The sequence below is a fragment of the Mirounga leonina genome, unplaced genomic scaffold (genome assembly GCF_011800145.1).
Source record: "Mirounga leonina isolate KUSES-001 unplaced genomic scaffold, KU_Mleo_1.0 Mir_173, whole genome shotgun sequence".
In the NCBI taxonomy this organism is placed as follows: Eukaryota; Metazoa; Chordata; class Mammalia; order Carnivora; family Phocidae; genus Mirounga; species Mirounga leonina.
Window position 1 is genome coordinate 66069331 of NW_023270447.1, and position 19937 is coordinate 66089267.

Sequence of the window (19937 nt, forward strand, 5' to 3'; positions counted from 1 at the left end):
CTGACCCCGCGCCTCCCCCTCTCCCCCCTTGCAGCCTGTGACCAGCTGGCCCTGGGAGTGGTGGCGATCTTCGGGCCGTCACAGGGCTCTTGCACCAACGCCGTCCAGTCCATCTGCAATGCCCTGGAGGTGCCCCACATCCAGCTGCGCTGGAAACACCACCCACTGGACAACAAGGACACCTTCTACGTGAACCTCTACCCCGACTACGCCTCCCTCAGCCATGCCATCCTCGACCTGGTCCAGTACCTCAAGTGGCGATCGGCCACCGTGGTCTACGATGACGGTACAGGTGGGTAGCCAGGCCTGGCTGGGCTGAGAGCAGGGGGTGAGGGAGGTAGAGCCCCAGGATCTACTCGCCCAGTGCAGCTGCCCTTGGGGGAGGGGGCACACTCACACCCGAGCCGAGCAGCTCCCCCGGCCACTCGCCCCTGCACTGCCTCGCAGCCCTGGGCGCGCCAGCCACTCGCCTCTCGCCCGCCCCACACCTTCCCCACACTCCCACCTCCACCCCCCTGTAGCATGCTCATGTCTGCACGCAGCACCCGCACTCCCTCCTGCAGCCGTGCCCACACCTGCCCCGCTCTCTCAGACTCACATTCCCGTCTGCAGCGAACGTGGGCAGCTCTGAGCCAGCTACGGGCGCAGGCTCTGGACACACAGGGCTGGGGACTGTGCTGACGGTGACACTTACTAGCTGAATAGCACAGAGCTGTTTCCCCTCTTCCTCTTTCTTTCAAAAGACTCAAGTCCCAAGACATTTCTTAGCCTGGCCTCTTAAGAGAGAGTGACCTTGGCAAGTCTCTTAACCCATCTGGCCCTTCTCTGCCCATGTGTCAAGTCAAGATCTATAGCATCCAGCCTGGAAAGAGCCCTCCAGCTCTCTGCAGCCTGTGATTCTGTGTCAGCTCTTGATTACCTCCTAATGGGGAGTGGGAATCCTGGGGAGAGAATCCCTCAGAAAAGGTGTCTATTTAACTTGGGATTCTACAAGCATCTATTGCGTTCCTGCTATGCTCACAGTACCAGACAGGAGATCGTGGCGGGCAGAGGCCCCCACCCCCGCTCACTGCCCCCAGCATGAGCTGTCTGCCATTGAGGGGCATGAGTACCCCGTTCCAGGTGACGGCCAGCGTTTTGGCAGCCCTGTTAGATGATCTGTGTTAGGACACTGCTGGGTAGGATTGTGTGGTTTTGAGCCCGCTTCCTTGCCCAGACCATGAGCCTTGTGGGCCTCCAGGATTTAGAACAGGGCCTGGTACAACCTAGATGTTTTCAAATGCTTGTGGAACTGAACTGAATTGAATTGAATTAAAAATCGAGATGAAATAAATTGTAATTAAATATTGCAGGAAGAGAGTGCCGGGCGCTGGTAAGGGAGAAGAAGGAGGATGTGGCGATCCCATCGTTTTTGGAGGAGTGAATCCTAGCGTAGGGACGTGAGCGGGCACCCAGTGGTCACTGGTCATTCCAGGCCACTAGAGCTAAGAATCAAGTGCCGGGTACATACAGTCAGGGCCAAGGCACTCGGGAAGAGGAAGCCCTGCAGCCTTGGCTAATCTGGGCTGACAGAGGAAAAGAGACATGAGCGGGGCCTCGAGGATGGACAGACAGACAGAGCAGGCATGAGGGCAGCACTGGCTGCGGGGACAGCGTGAGCAAAAACTGAGGCGGCGGGATCGTGCGTGGCAGCCTCCTCGAGAGCACGGCCTGGCGGGGGGAGAAGATTCAAGTTCGGAAGGTGGGAGCTAAAGGTCAGAGAAACCGAGCGTATCAGGCTGCGCGAGGGTTCCGCTGTCTGGCTTCAGAGTTCACACTTGACCTTGGAAGCAGCCAAGGCGCACTGAGTGTTGTTGAGCAAAGAAGTGGAATAATGAAAGCAGAGTTCCCGAAGGTGACTGTGATGACATCGCACGGGGCGCGTGGCAGGGAAAGGACACACTCGGGGGGTAGCCGCCGATGCAGGCAGGGACAGAGGAGGCCGGGATTGGAGGGGCTGCCTGGAAGAGAACTCGGGGCCAGGATGGAAGGGAAGAACTGGACGTGAGAGTGTGTAGCTGAACACAGAACAGTCAGAAGAGACGCTGGTGCGGACCACGGCCCCGCGGTCCTGGGGCCTCCGGACTGGAGGCGGTGGGGGCAGAGGCTTTGCAGAGGGTGGATGAGGCTGCTCAGAGCTGATGCTACCTTCTGGAGCTCCCTGCTCTCCAGTGCCTTCGCCCTAACCGTACGAGCGCATCCCTTGATTATTTGCTGGGGTGGCCTGGCATGCCCAGTCGCCTCTGGGTGGACACGCACTCTCCCCCAGCATGATTAGCTTCTCAGAAGAGAAGGGATTCCATCTTCATTTCTTCACCCTTACCAGTGCCTAGAACACCCTTTCTTCCAGGATTTAATTAGAGTTTAATTCAACTTGATTTTCAATTCGGTTCAATTACATTTAAAAACACAGGGGAGTCCAGGATGGAGCCCGTTTGGTCAAGAACACACTGGGTAGTAGGGATTCAGGGTTGGATTCAGTCAAATAGTAAGATGACTTTGATGAGGACTGGTGGGTGGTAAGAGGTGTACTCCCAGAAGCAGGCTATTTCAAAGGGACAACTAGTGAGTCCTCAACCGCCCCCCCCTCCGAGTGGGAAGCACTTCATAGTGGGCTTTGGGGGCTGTGTGCATTCGGATGTTCTGGCTGGGGTCACAGACAACCCAGTTCCCACTGACTCGAGCAATAGGCACTTCGTTCTCTGAAGGACAAGAAGTCTGAAGAGGGGCCATTCCAGGGCTGGCTTAGCAGCTCAACAGAGTCCGGGGCACTGGGTCAGTATCCCTGCAGTTCTCTTGGTTTTCTCTCTCACGGTCAAAATAGAGCTGCTACAGCTCCAAGCAGCCCATCCTCACGTGCCAACACCCTAGGAAATAGAAGGAAAGAGGCAGGAGCCAAAGAGATTTTTCCTAATGTGACTCCTGCCTCTTATCAAGGAGGAAAATTTGTCTAGAAACCGTCCAGCAGACCGTCCTGGACGGCAGACTGAGTCCGTGCCTACTACCCCAAGCATAGTCCGATAGGAAAGGGAGCGCCCCTGACTGGCTCTTAACCAATCACCAGTCAGCTCTGGGGACTGGCACCAGGCCACCCGAACAAAATCACGGTTCTCTTAGCACGTTAGAAGGGGGCACACCGGTCTCTATGATACTTCTACGTTGATGCTGTGTCTCCAGCCACCCCCCAAAACTTAATGGCTTCGAATACCACGCATATGTTTAGCTCCCAAGTCTGTGGGCTCACTGATTGGCTGAGCTTGGCCAGGTGGTGGTTCTGGTCTCAGATGGATCGCTCCCCTGCCCGGGGGTCATTTGACTGTTGGTGGAGATGACCGGCAGCATCAGGCTAGCCCAGGCATATTGTCATGACAATGGGAGAGGGTGCAAAAGAAGAGACCCAGGGTGCACTTCTGTTTCCACTGTCGAATTGTGGCACGCCTGCTGATACACCATTGGCCAACACAGGTTACGCGTGCTGGAGCCCAGTGTCCTGAGTGGGGCAGGTCACCTGCCCACAGTTGGAGGTCACTGCAAAGTTACGTAGCGAAGGGTGTAGCTACAGGGTGGGGTGAAGAATTCAGGTCATCCCTGCAATCGACTGCAGAGAGAACTCTTTTTAAGTGTGCCTGGGATCCCAGGGGCAAGGATGACTGCGTGATGACACGGAGAGGTCAGTGCCGTTGAGAGTTGTTACAGTTCCCTAGAATCAGGGGGAGCCACAGCCTCATGGAGAAGCACCAGGGTTAGTCAGGAGACAGGAGCAAGAGGAAAGCATGGGCAAGAGCTTTTTTTGTTCTAGAGCCTTCCATTACTTCATGACCATACGATAGCCTAGATGATGATGGGTGGGATTTGTTAGGTGGGCCTGTCCTCTATGGGGCAGGAAGCGAAACACAGATGTTGGGGTTTGATTGGAGGTTTGGTTGGAGGGATTACAATATGATTTTGTGTACCCACCAAAACACAGGGATGATAGGAATGTAAACAACTTTGATCATTAGTTTGGCACATGGTTTCAGGATGCCGGATCATCAGTCAGAGAATATTACAAATGATTAAATTATAGGAACCAGTGGTCACCTTCGTAACCTAATCTGCGCACAAAGGCAAATTCATGTCAAGAGTGAAAGGAAGGGTCTTAGAAAAAGCTGAGATGGAGAAAAGGGCCGCAGCCTAAGAGCCAGAAGGTTGGGTCTCGAATCTTGATCCCACAGCTAGCGATCTGCAGAACCTTGAGGTGGTCACTTAACCTCTGTGGGCCTCAGTTTCTTTGTCTGTACATTGGAACAAAAGCCCCTAGTCTACATGCCTTCTAGGACAGGGAGATTTTAAATAGGGTAATGAAAGCAGAAGTGCTTTGTAAGTGAAAAGCAGGATTCTAACAACCATGATTCACTGCAGATATTTTGAGAGAGATTGATTAGGGAAGCAGCCAGGAAGGAAGGCTCATCTCGGGCAAGCCAAGAGCCTCGTCCTCTGCTGGGGTGGGCTATGAGCCTCTGGTCTCCTTTGGGAATACACTGATGAGGAGAAGGTCTGACATTTCCTGCTGGAAAATGTGGGTCACTGTGTATTACACGGGGCAATGCACTTGGCTGACAAGAAGACTCTGGTAGCCTCATGCTCCAGCGTGCAGGCTGTCCCTGTCCTCACTTCCTGGATCCCCAAAGCTCACGTGCCTGCTGATGCCGCGCATGACTCTGAACACTGAGCAAGTGGGAGCAAAGTGAAGGCGGGGAGCCTCCCAGGCTAAGAAGTGTGAGTGGGCAGCATCATTCAGCCCAACTGAGAATTTCTGGGGTGAGTTGGGGAGGGAGGGTAAGGCTGGTGTGTGTTCCAGAAGAGGTTGTGGCCCCTCTCTCCCTTGCGCAGGTCAGCTGATGGCCCCTTCCTCCTCCCTGTCAAGTCTGGTATTGGGAAGCACTGGGGCCCCTGTTAGATCCAGACCACTCCAGGACTCCAGAGCCCTTCGCCAGGCCATACACTTGGGTCTGAGACCTTCCAGGGGGCTGGGGGATCCTGATGCCGGTGGCCGTGGCAAAGCCTGTTTGGGAGCTCCTTGGGAGGCTTAGGTCACAAGGATATATCTCTGTCCTCCTCAGCAGAGGGGAATGATGTACGCCAGATGGCTTTCCTGATGTCCAGCCCTCCAGAATGGGAAGGAGAAGTTGAACAGATCCAGGCATTTGTGTCAGAAATGGCTTTGGAAGCCCAGAGGCTCTGTTGGAAGGCTCTCAAAGTAGGCGGTCTGTGTGGGGGGACTTTGTCCAGATAGGGGACACGACAATAGTTGATTGCAAGCTTTAATCCAGAGCAAACTGCCTTAACCAAAAAAAGGGGGAGGGAGAGTGGATTTGATTGGCTGCCTTTACTGGCAGGTTTAAGAGTCATTTTAGCTTCAGGTACTGTTTGATCCAGAGGCTCAAATGGGTATCATTCGGACTTATTTGTCCTGACTTCTGCCGTGTTGGAATCCTTCTCCGGTTCTATGTGGTGATGCCTAGATTTGCTTCCTCCCTATTTGGAGGTAAGTGGAAAAGGGTGTATCTCTTACCGGCTGCTCTGGCACCATTTTTGGAAGTCATCTGATAGGACCAACTGGCGTCACCTACCCAGCTCTGAGCCTACCCCTATGCCTAGAGGAATGTGGGTGCTGATTGGCCAGGCTGGGGCCACATGCTGTGCCCCGAGAGCTGGGGATGGACCCCTTCCAAGTCACACAGTCTGAGTATGGGGGAGGAGTTTCTCCCCAAAGGAGAAGCAGAATGCTCTTTGTGGGGCAATGGAGCATGGCTGAGTGGACAGTGCCGTCAGGACACAGACCCTGAGCCCTGAGTGTGGGCGGGCAGCCCAGTGGGACCCTGGCCCCTGCTGGCTCAGCCCCTCCCTGAGTGGGGAGGGGTATCGAGGGCAGCAAGCAGTCTTGCTCCCAGGCTAAACAGAGGGCAGTCAGCAAGAATGGACCGTGAAATAGCGACGGAAATGAACTTAATTAGACCTAAGTAAGCCATTTGTCTCCAGGAAGTGACATTCAGTTTTCCCTGGAAGTCCCCAGGTTAAGTGGTTTTGCAAAATGCCAAGGTGGAGGATGGATTTTTCAGTGTGGGAAGAAAAAAACAGTAAGTCAATTCAGTTATGGGGATTTGTGCTGTGCATCATCTAAGTGCCAGGCCCGGTGCTAGGGGCTGTGGGGACCCGGCCCATGAGATTAAGGAGCCCATGGCAGGACGAGGGAGTGAGACAAGGCCAGAGGAGGCTAGTGCTGAGGGAGGAGGCCACTGGGGGGGGAGGGGGTGTCTTGTTTAGACAGAGCGGTAGGGGTGGGCTTCATGGAGGAGGTGGTTGCCCGGAGCCTGGAAAAATCGGTCAGGTTTACTGAGGCAGCCTGCCCTTGGGTTGGGGGCGCAGCTCCACTTTGTCTTACACGGTCCAACGGTTGGTACAGCTGAACCTCGGAGCCTTCACTTGTGCCCACATCCTGGAGGCAGGTTCCCTGCTTCCCAATGTCACAGGTGGGGTGATGAAGAGGGGTGCCCTCTGGTTTGGGCTCCGTAAATCTGTGAATGCATTCGAGTTTAGAGGGGAGTGCGTGGGTGTGGGGTCAGTGGGAATTTGCTGTCTGTGCCTACTGTTGAATCTGTATGTGTGTATGTGTGTCTGTGCGTGCAGAGGCCTTGATTTACATGTGGAACGAAGCCCAGGCGTGTGTCTACATCAGCATGCATGCCCCTCTAAATATGTGTTTGTATGTGCATACAAATCCATGGGTGTGTGCAGGTGTGTGCAGCCTCGTGCACATGGCTGTACCCGAGCGTTCTGGTGCCCGTGTCTGGACCCACGTGGCTGTGTCCACGCACCTGCCCAGAGCTCCGTGGGCCACGCATCCGTGTCTGTGGGTGCGGCCACAGGCCTATGAACACACCCGAGCCCGTGGAGGCCGCCAGCTGTGTTTACCTGTGTGCACACGTGTGTCTCTTGCACCCCGGGGCCTCCCAGGGCTCATCCGACTGCAGGAGCTCATCATGGCCCCGTCGAGGTACAACATCCGCCTGAAGATCCGCCAGCTGCCCCTTGACTCCGACGACTCGCGCCCCCTGCTCAAAGAGATGAAGCGGGGCAGGGAATTTCGCATCATCTTCGACTGTAGCCACACCATGGCCGCCCAGATCCTCAAGCAGGTGCGTGAGTGCTGGCCAGCCTGGGGGATGGGGCAATGGAAGGGATGGGCGGGATCTGCCTGCCCCCTCCCCCCACCCCGCACCCCACCAGGAGGTGGCCAGAGCTCAGGTGGAGCCCAGCTCTGTTTCGGTCTGGCGGTTTCTCGGCAGCCGCAGAGTGGACCCAGTGTGGTCTTCAAGGTCTGAGCCAGCGCGAGGGTGGGGTGATGCCAGGGCTGAGCCTAGCCTGGCGCCTGGAGGCTGTTGCATCAGTGCTGAGGCTGCGGGTGGGAGGCTGGGGCTGCCGAGAGGAGCCGGAAGCCGCACAGGACAGAACACTGCGGGGAGTGCTGGGAGGCCTCGGGGTGGCAGGAACAGGCCCAGGGGGGCCTCACTGGCTCGCCGGTGATGCGTTCCCCATAGCCCGCAGCACTTGCTGATACTCTCTGGCTACTAGGAGGTTTATTGAAGTTCCCCGCACCATCTGCTCGACTCTGCAGTGACTGTGGGGGAGGGAAATGGCTCTCGGTCCTGGATAGGCCTCTGTTCCTTTCCAGACACAGCCCAGCATGGCATGCTAGGGACAAGAGCCGTCTCTGCCAGCTACCTAAGAAATCAACAGCAAAATCGCCCACAACCTTCGTGGAGGGTGCCGCAGCTGAAACCCAAACCATTCACATTTGTGCCAGTGCTTTGTGTAAAAGGCAAATTACATGGTCCCAGAAAGCGTCCCTGGTGATTGAACGAGGCCTTCTGTGGAGCTCTAAGTCATGGCCTTGCGAGATGCAGGTGGTGGGGAGGAGACACAGGCAGTGCAGGGGGCTAGGTGCCGAGCCTGGATAGGAGTGTTCAAGTCCCGGAGGGGCTAGGGGGTTCCCAAGTCCCACCCTCCAGTCGGGCCCTGCAAGGGGTGCCCAGGCGGCCTGGGAGCCAGTGTCTTCCCCCCAGCCTCCCTCACCCCCAGGAGGTTAAAGAGCTCGCTTGGGGGTTTGAATCTCGCTTCTGCCCTTGGGTGTTGTGTGCCCAAGATCAAGGAGGCCCCGTGTCATCCCCTCCTCTGTAGCCACAGCCAGTGATCCCTACCTTAGCCCGTGGCGGAGGATTCTGTTGAGATGAGGCAAGGAGAGAGTGTAGCCCAGTGTCCGGCACTGGGTGTGGGGTATCTGTGGTGTCACTGTGGAGGAGACTTATGCTCCCCAGAGACCCCTCACCCCTCCTCCCTGGGCGACGGCCAGAGCTTAGCGCTTCCCTTTTCTTCCTGGCACGGGTAACAGAGTAACAAAGACAGCCACAACCCTGGCTGGTCACACTGAGGAGTGACCGTGTGCCGGGTACCTGGAGCCCCTCACTTAGCGCCCCCGGGGCAGGTGGCAACGGCTATCATGCCCAGTTTACAGGTGAGGAAACTGAGGCTCACAGGGAAAGGAAGGGGCCTGAGGTCATCCAGCCAGAAAGAGAGAATTTACTCCCACACCTGCCTGACTTGAAAATTTCCAGAGTTAAGGAGACGGTATGCTCCGCTGAACACTGAACCCCGCAAAGGTGATCGCGGCTGCTGACAGAGGTCTGGTCTGAGCGTCTAACTTGCTGATGTGGGTTGTGAATCTCTAAGAGGGCGAGAGAATGAGCGGCACTTTCCAAATGTACCTGACCCCGGGGTATTTCTCCTCCAGAGCACTTAGGGGGCCCGGCATTCTGAAGAACTCTGTGGAAAGTGCATTATGGTCGTTAATATTATAGATTATAGGTTTCTAATAAAATATGTAAATGAAGGTAATGCAGGGTTCATGATGATACATAGCATAATGTATCATCATAGTAATTACATAGTAATAATTCCATAGCAGCCGAGCAGCCTGCCTGGTGGTCAGCTGGACCAGGGAAGCCAGGCTATCTCCACCTCCAGGGAGGCTCAGCCCAAGCAAAGCCTCTCCTCCTCGGGCCTGGCTGGGCTGGGGAGGGCTGGGCTTCCGCACACCTCTCTCTGGAGCCAGGACAGAAGGCAGTCTGGGGCTAACTCCAACAGCATTTCTCTAAGTGTGGCAGGCCTGTAGATGCTCACGGAAAGCCAGACAACTGGGCCCAGCCTGGCCCTGCGGAATTTGGAATCTTTGCATGCAGAGTATGGCCCAAGATTCTGCATTTTTTTAAAAGATTTTATTTAGGGCGCCTGGGTGGCTCAGTCGGTTAAGCGACTGCCTTCGGCTCAGGTCATGATCCTGGAGTCCCGGGATCGAGTCCCGCATCGGGCTCCCTGCTCAGCGGGGAGTCTGCTTCTCCCTCTGACCCTCCTCCCTCTCGTGCTCTCTGTCTCTCATTCTCTCTCTCGCAAATAAATAAATAAAATCTTAAGAAAAAAAATAAAAGATTTTATTTATTTATTTATTTGAGAGAGAGAGACAGTGAGAGAGCATAGGGAGAGGGACAAGCAGACTCTGCTGAGTCGGGAGCCCAATGCGGGGACTCGATCCCAGGACCCCAGGATCCTGATCTGAGCCAAAGGCAGGTGCCTAACTGACTGATTCACCCAGGCGCCCCAAGATTCTGCATTTGAATCTGTCCCGGGTGACTTGGCTGCACACTCCAGTGCAAAACGCACTGTCATCTGCTAGCCAGTCATTGTTACTTCGGGGAGGTGGTCTCGAGGACATCCCACTCCAAGTGGCCCACCTCCTCCGAACCCCCGCCAGTCTGGTCCTCCCTGCTGGGGTGCAGATGGGGAGGGGGCTTCTCGGGTACCCCCTGTGGACTGATGATGCTCTGCTCTCCCGCAGGCCATGGCCATGGGCATGATGACCGAATACTACCACTTCATCTTCACCACGCTGGTAACGTACCTCTGGGTCCTGGCACGGGTCAGGGTGGGTCCCCTCAGAACAAGGTCAGCCAGGTGGGGACCGTTGCGGCAGCTGGAGGAGACTCAGGCTGGCCTTGCTTCCTAAGGCTGTAGGTGTGGCCCCAGGCAAGGGCCCAGAGACATCTTCGTGGCCCGCCCACGTTGAGAAATGTCCTCGAGTTGTGACTCAGGGCAGTGAGTCTAGACCTACCTATGTCAACACAAGCCCCTCTGATGAGTAGCCAGTCATTAACCTCCCTGCCTCAGTCTCTTCGTCTGCAAAATGGGTGCGATAATAGCTTCTACCTCCTAGAATTATGAGCTCAGAAAGTACAATGCTGAGAGCAGTGCCTGATTTGTGTGAAGACCGATGCAAGTATTAGCTGCTCTTATTAAGATGACCCTCGACTCCCAGCCCACACGCTTCCCCACGGATGTCTCAGTCCTCACGCAACAACAGGAAATGCTGCTTTGGATTCCTGCAGCATCCGTCCTGAAGTCTGCCCACTCTCTGTCAGCTGGGCCAGCCCACCTGCGGGCTCCAGATGGGTCCTGTCCAAACTCAGAGAACATTTAGGGCCATTTAAACCCATTAGGATAATTAGTTGTGGCCTGAAATCAGCAGAATGAAGAGATCCTTGTGCCAAAGGGGCACCCACACACAGCCTCCCTGCCCTGGAGCAGACGTTCTAGCGCTTCGCTGGGGCCCTGGGTGGACTCTTCCACCCAGCCCGGTTCTGGGGCACTGATTTCCTGGCCATGAAACAGGCTCCCGCTCTCCTCGTCCGCCTTGCTCCAGCCCAACAGGCTTCTGCGTTCCCTCATCCATCTGGCACCCAGGTAACCCTCCTTCCCCAGCGCCTGGGCTCCGGTGAGGGTCTCATGATGCCTGGCACGGAGGCCCCTCCCTCGAGGAGCTCCCGTCCTGTGTGGTCCGCACCTCCACGTCTAGCTCCTTCGCAGGTGTGTGCCATCCCAGGCCTGGACACGTGGCCGTGGCACACGGTGGAAGGAGACACCCGGTGTGGAGGGGTTGGCAGAAGGTAATTTGAGGCAGGAAGGCAGATGCTTAAACAGGACCTTGAAGCATCAGTAGGAGTTCACCAAGGAGAGAGAGGAAGAGTATTCTACACAGATGGAACAGCATAACCAAAGGCCAAGAGGCAGGTTAGCTCTTCACTGGAGAGCTGAGGCTGGCTCAATCTGACTGATTGCTAGAGCCCATTACAGTCATCTGCTCCCAAATCCACGTTCAGTGATAGTGCGGAGGTAGCTTGGGAGTCGGCCTTGGTGGAAGGAATATTCATACCACAGAAGTTGGCAAATACTACAAATAAGGGTTTGTAACCTCCCCTCCACCGAGAGCTGGTTACTAAGCATTTACCAGCACACCGCTCTTTCTTCCCCACCCACTGTACTCTGTGCCCTTGGCAGAGCTCCTGATCCAGGGCTCAGATCTGGGCATCTGCTGGGAGTCATGTTGGGAGAAAAGGATTCTGGAAGCTGGTGACTGAGATTGGGCACCTTCTTCCCCAAGTCCCTTCTGGATTTCTACACACCCAAGCTGACTTTTCCATGTCGTGTTATATCCTAGAAAGTCATTGGAGGCTGGAGGATGAGGCCGCCAGATCTCCCATATTCCACCTCTGTTTGGAACTGCGATCAGGGCAGAGGAGGAAGGCCAGGAAGGTGTAGTGGGGCACATTCATGGGCCCAAGGCCCTGTCCCTGCCATGGCAGCCCTGTCCATCCCATCCTGGGCATCTAGGGTGCTGAGACCAACTTCTGGGCCCTTAGCCCAGTGGCCTGGCTCAACCTTTCAGGCAAAGCTCTAGAGAAGGGACCTCCCTAGTGACCCCATGTTGTTCTCACTGATGCCATTGCCTTCCTGGGGTCAAGATTAGAGGTCTTGGAGGGAAGCTCAGGGCAGGATCCTAGTGTTGTGGGTTGTCCTGCAGCCCTAGACAGGATCCACTTCTCTTACTTTTTCATTTCCTTATTCAGGCATCCATTTACTCACTTCTGGCAGCCACGTACAGATGCTCTCAAGGCCCCAGGTTCTGAGCTAGGTGCTTGGGTGGGAGAGAGTATGCAGAGACGGATCCACACAAAGCTCACCAGTTGGCAGGCTTCCTTCATGCATATAAGGATCAAGGACTGTGCCCAATTCACCTGCCCATCTCTGGTGCCCAAAGAGTGCCTGGCATGCAGTAGGTGCTCATTAATGCTTGGATGAGTGAATGACTACCATACAAAGTAGAAGGTAATCCGTGAAGTTATCAACACCCTTGTCATGGCAACAGTTAAGACCAAGGACTCTGGTGCCAGCCTGCCTGAGTTAGAGTCGAGATCCTTCCACTTCCTGGGCAAGTTATTTCAACCTCTCTGGACCTCCTTTTCCCATCTACAAAATGGCCACAGTGACAGCGCTACCTCATAGCACTGTTAGGCTGAGCATGCTCTATGTCGAGTGCCTGATGTTTATTGAAGTAGTAGGTAAGAGTTCAGTGGATGAAGTACCTCTTGCTTACGTCTTCCGTGTATTCAGCATATGTCATCTCATCCACAAATTCAGAATGCCTCTCCAAGGGAGGTATGATCTCCCAACTTTACAGGAAAGTAGAAACTGAGGCTCGAGAGGTCACCCAGCAAGAAAGGGGCAGAAGGAGGATTTTTACCAGCTGGAAGCTGTCCAGCTCCGGAGGCCTCTGCTGGGAGCTGTCACGCTGAAAGCCCGCACGAGGCAGTGGCTGGCCTCCTCTGGCCACACGCGGCATCGATGGTCCAGATGCGGTGACTGACACGAATGGGAGGAATGGAGCCTCCACAAATCTCAGCAGGGCCCACTCTTCACGGGTTCCAAAGCCCTTTCTCCACATTGCTGCTTTACCTCTTCACAGGGCAGGGGTTTTGCTCCCTGTTGATAGATGGGCAAACCTGGGACCAGAGAGGTTGAGTGACTTGCCCAGAGTCTCCCAGCAGATCAGGGGTAGAGGCCTTGGCTCCTGACTGCCGGTCTTGTGCATGGCTGTCCCAGCCCCCTGCCCATCCTCCTCCCCGTGCCTCTCTGAGGGTCCGGGAGAGTGACTGCCCAGTTCGTGCCCTTACACACGAACAGCTCCGCAGTCTGCAAGGGAGTAGGTGTGTCGGCGTGTGTCGGCGGGGAAGGGGTCCACCAGCATCTCTCCCAGCTGCCCCCTCGCCGCCTGCCTGCCAGGGCAGCAGCTGCGTGTCCCTTGGACCCTCCACTCCAGCCCGTGTCCCACTTCGGCCTCGGCTCCCACTCTGTGATCCTCCTTCCAGCCCCCGTGGGCTTCAGAGTTTACCTCGTGATCCTGCCTCTTCACGCCCGTTGGTCAGTCGAGGCTGTATTTCGGGAGTCCGGTGGCATCTGGCATTTATTTGCTTCCCTTTCGGAAACCCACGTCACCAATGCTTCGCTGCTAAAAAATTCTCCAAACTTGCTGCTTTCACGCAGTAGACATTTTAATTACCCCAGTGGCCATAATCAGCTCCAGCCAGCTTCGAGCCCTTCCCAGATAACCCGCGTTACTCAGCCCCAGCTGAGCCCCTGGTGCATGTCATGTGTAGGTAAAAGCCTGGAGGTGAAAAAAGGATTATAATAAATTAATAGATAAGCAATCACAATTAATGCCACTTCCCAGCAATAACAGTTATATCATGGGAAAGATATTTTCATCTGTCATTCCTTAAGGCAATGTTTTCCGAGCTTCAGCTTCTACCCAGTCAGACCCATGGGGTGCTAATGAATTAGTCTATTATGTTATGCTGAATGTTTCTAAAAGGTCCCTCGTCGATACTGAATTCAGTGTGTCAACATTTGGCATCAAGAACAGCAACTTTTTGCCAAGCGACAAGGTTGCCTGTGGTTCACTGTGTACGGCGCTTGGGGTCTCCGCCCAGGGCAGCGCAGATACAGAAGCAGAGCTGGACAAAGAGGCCTCTTTAGCAGCTCCCGTCATCCCTGCCCTCGTGTCACGGGAGTGGGGACGCTTGGTGCCGCAAGCCCTACAACACTTTGCGCCCCAGGCTTAGTATGACAGGGAAGGAGGTGACCCCAGCAGTGACACCCCATCACCCCCGCCGGGTTGGAATGGCTGCGGCCACCCTGTGAGTGTCAACAGAACACATGCTACGTCTAGAGACCAGAAGGGCTGATGTCACCAGCCCCCAAGCCGCCCACCAGGGCCAGGGATGCCACCCTTCCCACTGAGTCCAGTTGGCCTCTGGTCCTAGAGGAGGGTGAAGCGAGTCATGGACGCCCTGGGCACGCTGATGCTTTGGCATCTTTCAGGCCTTAGGTAGTAAGTCAGCACTGTATTGGAGAGGAGGCTGGGCCCCATGCTGGGGTGGAGTGAAGGGGGCGTCCCCTGGGGGCAGAGGTCAACTTCTCTTCGATGGCCCTGGCAGTGAGCTCTAGCCCCAAATTCACATTCTCCATCCTGCAAAACAAAACTGTTCCACCTCCCCTCACCTGCCTTCTCCAAAGGCGATTTGGGGGAAGATCGCTTGATACTAAAGCAGGCCCCTTAAGGGTCTCACTCTCCCACCACCCCCCAAGGCAATTTACCAAACCCTTCCTAGCCTCCAGCTTCATTGAGAGCTCCCCCGAGAGGAGGAGGTGAAACACTAGTCTCCCATCCCAGGCCCTTCCCAGCGCTGTTTAGGCGCCCCAGAGAGCTACTCGGCTGGCTGACCCTTCTTTCCACTTTGGGTGACAGGGGTGTTTGGCTCAGTGGGGGTGAAAGCCAAGAGGTCCCAGGATGAAAGCAGAAGCCCCCCCCCGACCCACCCTGTTGTGCATGTGTAAAGGAGTAGTCAGGGGAGGCTTCCCGGAAGAGGTGCCACTTGAATTGAATCTCAGAGAATAGCCCACCCAAGAGGGTTGAGAAGAGAGACAGTCCAGCCAGAGGCTAGAAGATGCGCAAATGCTGGCATAGCGATGAGAAGCTGTGTGATGGGGGCAAGGGCAGGCGTCAGCGAGGAAGGGAGAAGGGGAAAGTGGTTTGGTTCCTGAAACAAACATGGGAGGGGGTGTGAAGAAAAGTGGGGCTGGAGGGCGGTGGAGAGCTTTGTAGACTAAACTAAGGAACTTGCACTTTGTTCTGAGAAGGCAGTAAGGATTTATAAACACGGGAGTGACAGGGTTGGATTGATCCTTCCGAGAAACCCCTCTGAATGCTGTGTGGACTGCAGGCTGGTCACGGGACAGGGGGCGCTTGGGAGCTGGACTGCCTGGGTTGGACTCCAATTCTCCACAGGTTAGCTGTGAAGCTTAACCTCTCTGTGACTCAGTTCCTTCCTCCGAAATGGGGTGATAGTAACACCCTCCTTGGATAAGGTGGAAATGAGAATTCAGCGAGTTAATGCACAAAAGGCACTTAGAGCGCAGCCTGCTGCTCCAAGGTCCACAGGAGCTCATAGCTGTTGGCTCATCGCGATTGTTCCTATATTGCCAAGACGGGGAAGGCAGGAAGGACCCAACGCCTCTCTGCTCCTCTCCTCTGACACCCGGGCATGTCTCTGGGGCCGTATCCCATGACTGTCACAACCTGCTGCCACAGAATATTGGTCAAACCCTTATCTATGTCAACCATGCACCAGACGTGCTCTGTGCACATCCATGAACCCACTTCTTCCTCATGACAACCCCCCCCGCTAGGTCCTGTTATCATCGCCTACATTTGGCAGCTGAACCCACCTGAGGTAAGGAGGGTAGATGCACCTGGAACCCAGATGGCCTGGCTTCGCAGTCTGTGCCCCCGAGCTTTGCCGGGGCTGTCTCCGTGCGCCGCGCTCGGGAAGGCGCCGTGGGGAGAGAGGCCTCCTTCTGGGCATGCCCTCCCCACGCCCCTCCGCTCCTCTGATTCCACACGTGTCCCCAGCTCAGCCCCGTCAGGAGTCATGACTTAGATGAGGGGCTTCTCAAATCACAGAGTTGCCAGGCCGCCACCCCAGACTCTCCTTGGCCTATACTCCCCAAAACAGCTCCAAAGACAGTTCGGGTGCATATCGCGTGTTTGGCAACCACTGGGGCATAAAGCACAGGTATTTTCGAATAAGACAGACGGCGGTGTACCACCCGCTGTCCAAGTGTGTGGGAGGGAAACCCTGGATTTGGAATGCTTCTGATTTCCATGGTGTAAATACTCCCCCCGCAGCTGGTATCAGGCGACCAGTGTGAGGTGACTGGAGGCAGGAAGAAGTGCCAGTGCTAACAGTTAGCTCCCACAGGCCAGCGCGAGCCAGCTCCAACACCCCACTGAAACAGGCCTGGGTACAAATTTTGCTCTGCCTTTTTTGAGCTTTATGACCTCAGGCAGGTCACTTCATGCCCCTGACCCTGTTTCCTCATCTGTAGAAGGAACACACTGTCAGGATGGGGTGGTATCCTCCATGTGCAGGGCTGAGGGCAGTACCCACACTCCACTCCCCACTGAGACTGGGGCAGGCACCCTCTGGCCCACTCAGTGAGACCCCCTCATCTGCTGATGACCCCACCTCCTGCTCCCACCCAGCCCCTTCCCCATCCCAAGTCCTGGCCTAGAATCAGCACCCTAGTTGTTTAGGTAAAGCTAGGACTAAATTTTCTTGCCTGGGGTTCAAGTCTGCTCCAGATCTCTCCCCAACATCCTACTCCCTAAACTTTCAAAGAGGAAGCCAGCACCATGCATTCCAGAAGGAGCCCATTTTGAGTGTGCAGCAGGAGTAGGAAGAATTTAGCATCAATCGGGAATATGTGAGAGACCAAAGGAAGCCAGCACCATGCGGAAGAGCTGCTCCGTGGGCTCATCATTCCTCAAGCCGCCATCGAGTTCACGGAAGCTTGGACTATTATGGGCTGGGTCTTTTAGTCCCAATGACTGCAGCCGTGCAGAGAACAGTACAGCCCATGGGCTGTCCTGCCTCTCTCCCAGCACAGGATGCAGCATATGAGTTGAGGGACCCAGGAAAAAGGATGGACCAGAGGCTGGGACAGAAGACAGCTTGATGAGGGTAGAGCATAGAAAAGAATAGACAGTTGACCAGGAGGACCTTAGGACTCAGTTTCCCAAACCACTAGTAGGAAGGGGCCAATCTAGATCATCATGTTTTCCCAAAAAGTAAAAAAGTGACTCATGCAAATATCGGATGAACATGTGTCAAAGACGTATTCAGTTCGTTAACAAGGGAGCAATAGGATGGTACCGCTGGCTCAGAGAGCTTTGGAGGGATTGAATTTTTATTGGGAGGGAAAAACACCGAATAAGACTGCTCAGTTAGTTACAAAATGGATTAATGTCCTGCAAGGGTAATAAGCCACCACAGTGGGTTTTATCTTTTCAACGGGCAACAATCTCCAAGTTTACCCAGAGTCTGGGCTTCAACCAGTAGCTGATGGTGAAGTCAGACCTGGGCGTGTTCTCCCAGAGAATCACACAGTGCAGGGCAGGCCTGGTAAGGGACGCTTCCATACTACATTCAACAGAGATGCTGCTCTCCTTCTGCCTCATTTGCAAGCTTGGGAGTTTTTTGTTTTGTTTTGTTTTGTTTTTTAAAGATCTTATTTATTTATTTGACAGAGAGATAGCAAGAGCAGGAACACAAGCAGGGGGAGTGGGAGAGGTAGAAGCAGGCTTCCCGATGAGCAGGGAGCCCAATGTGGGGCTTAATCCCAGGACTCTGTGATCATGACCTGAGCTGAAGGCAGATGTCCAACGACTGAGCCACACAGGCGCCCCATTGGGGAGTTTTTCTTAACAGGAGGGAGCTCTGCTCTGCTCCTCCTAGGCTACCACCCCCTACCTCTTCAACGCTGCCACTTCTTCCTAGCTTAGCACCTGGCTTCTCCCTCCATGCACACACCCCGCCCAATCCCTCTCTGCCTCCTTGCCCTACCAGCTCCCCTTGCCCCAGAGCTGGAGCTGCAGAGGGGCTGGTGATGTCAGAGGTGAGGGGAGAGAAGAAGGCAATGGTATTCCTTGAGTTCCAAGCAGAAAGACTATTTTTTTTTATTGAATTATAATTGACCTACAGTATTATGTTCATTTCAGGGGTACAAGATAGCCAATCAGCATTTTTATACATTACAAAATGATCCCCACAAAAGCTTTGGTTATCTGTCACCATACAAAGTGATTACCGAGCGGTTGACTGCGTTCTCTATGCCCATTACATCCCCATGACTGACTTATTTTATAACTGGAAGTTTGTACCTCTTAATCCCCTTGACCTATCTTGCCCATCCCCCCACCCCTCTCCCTTCTGGCATCCACCAGTTTGTTCTCTGTATTTATGAGTTGGTTTTGTTTTTTTAGATTCTATATATAAGTGAAATCCTACGGTATTTGTCTTTCTCTGTCTGACTTCACTTAGCATAATGTCTTCTGGGTCTATCCACAGTGTTACAAAATGGCAGGATGTCCTTCTCTCTTATGGCTGAGTTACATTCCTTTGTATGTATACACTGCATCTTCTTTATCCGTTCATCTAGCGATAGACACTTGGGCTGCTTCCATATCTTCTCTTGTAAACAATGCTGTAGTGAACATAGGAGTGCACCTTTGTTTTCAAATTAGTTTTTCTGTTTTCTTCAAATAAATACCCAGAAGTGGAATTGCGAGATCATAGGGTAGTTCTATTTTTAATTCTTTGAGGAGACTCCGTACTGTCTTCCAGAGCGGCTACACCGGTTTGCATTCCCACCACCAGCATGCAAGGGTTCCTTCTCCACATCCTCGCCAACACTTGTGATGTCTTTTTGATTTTAGCCATTCTGACAGGTGGGAGGTGATTGCTTCTTGTGGTTTTGATTGGCATTTCCTTGATGATGAGGGATGCTGAGTATCTTTTCAAGTACTTCTCCCTTTCAGCCTATTCATTTTGTTGATAGTTTCCTTCACTGTGCAAAAGCTAGAAAAAAATATTTTAAAATAGTCTTTTGGGGGCGGGGGATACAACAACTCCCTTCAGCTTCCCTTGGAGATGCCCAGGCCCAGTGCTCTTTGTCCTCCCAAAGTGGGCACCCCCATCATTGGAAATGACCATTATGACCGTTATCAAGATCGTCTGATGTTCTGGGCCAGGCCTTTCGTGTGAACCGCTGCACCGGTCCTATAAAGGAGGCAAGAGCCCCATTTTGTAGACGAAGAATCCAGCTGAGCCACATGCAGGAGGTCCAGCGGCAAGTCGATGAGGTCAGCCACCAGGTGGAGGGCGTTCCAGCTGATCCCTGTCTGGTGCTCCTGTGGGTACTTTACCACCACCGCCGAGCCTCACCTCGTGCAGGGCAGGGCTCTGCAGGGAGTTGCCACCTTGGGCTCCTGGTGCTCAGAGAAGGGCATGTGGGGCAGTGGTGGCCCGGGTGAGGGGTGGCTGGAGTTTACAGCAGGCCACACCTTTATTTACTTGAGCCTCTTTCTGTCAAGGATCTGTATGCGTTAGACCTGGAGCCCTACCGCTACTCAGGGGTGAACCTGACGGGGTTCCGGATCCTCAACGTGGACAACCCGCACGTCTCAGCCATCGTGGAGAAGTGGTCCATGGAGCGGCTGCAGGCAGCTCCCCGGGCAGAGTCCGGCCTGTTGGACGGCGTGATGATGGTATCCCAGCCAGGCGGGCCAAATCCAGGGGCACCCCTTCCTCGGCAGCCCCCCTTCCCTCTTCTGTCCTCTCTTCCCTACTTCCTCCCTATCTCTTCCCTCCCACCACTTCCCTTCCTAAGACCTGCTCTGGATCAGCCAGACCTTAGGCTGAGCCCTGAGAACACAAGGAATCAGACACAGCCCCACCCCCACCCCCAAAGGAGGCTTGTAAACAGGTTGTTACAGAGTCTGGGGGTAAGGACCCGTGGGTCCTGGGCGCGGAGGACTTTGAGCTGTAACCAGCTGGAGCCTAGGGAGGCAG

The 19937-nt window shown here is 54.6% G+C and overlaps 1 protein-coding gene across 2 annotated transcripts in view; it reads left to right on the forward strand.

The window, feature by feature from the left end:
- GRIK3 (glutamate ionotropic receptor kainate type subunit 3) overlaps positions 1 to 19937 on the forward strand; it is a 215082-nt gene that overhangs the window by 139385 nt on the left and 55760 nt on the right. For both annotated transcript variants that reach the window (XM_035019078.1, XM_035019079.1), the window contains exons 3-6: positions 35 to 292; positions 7036 to 7217; positions 9971 to 10024; positions 19460 to 19633. In XM_035019078.1, coding sequence (XP_034874969.1) covers positions 35 to 292; positions 7036 to 7217; positions 9971 to 10024; positions 19460 to 19633 — 668 coding nt within the window. The remainder of the gene's footprint in view (positions 1 to 34; positions 293 to 7035; positions 7218 to 9970; positions 10025 to 19459; positions 19634 to 19937) is intronic.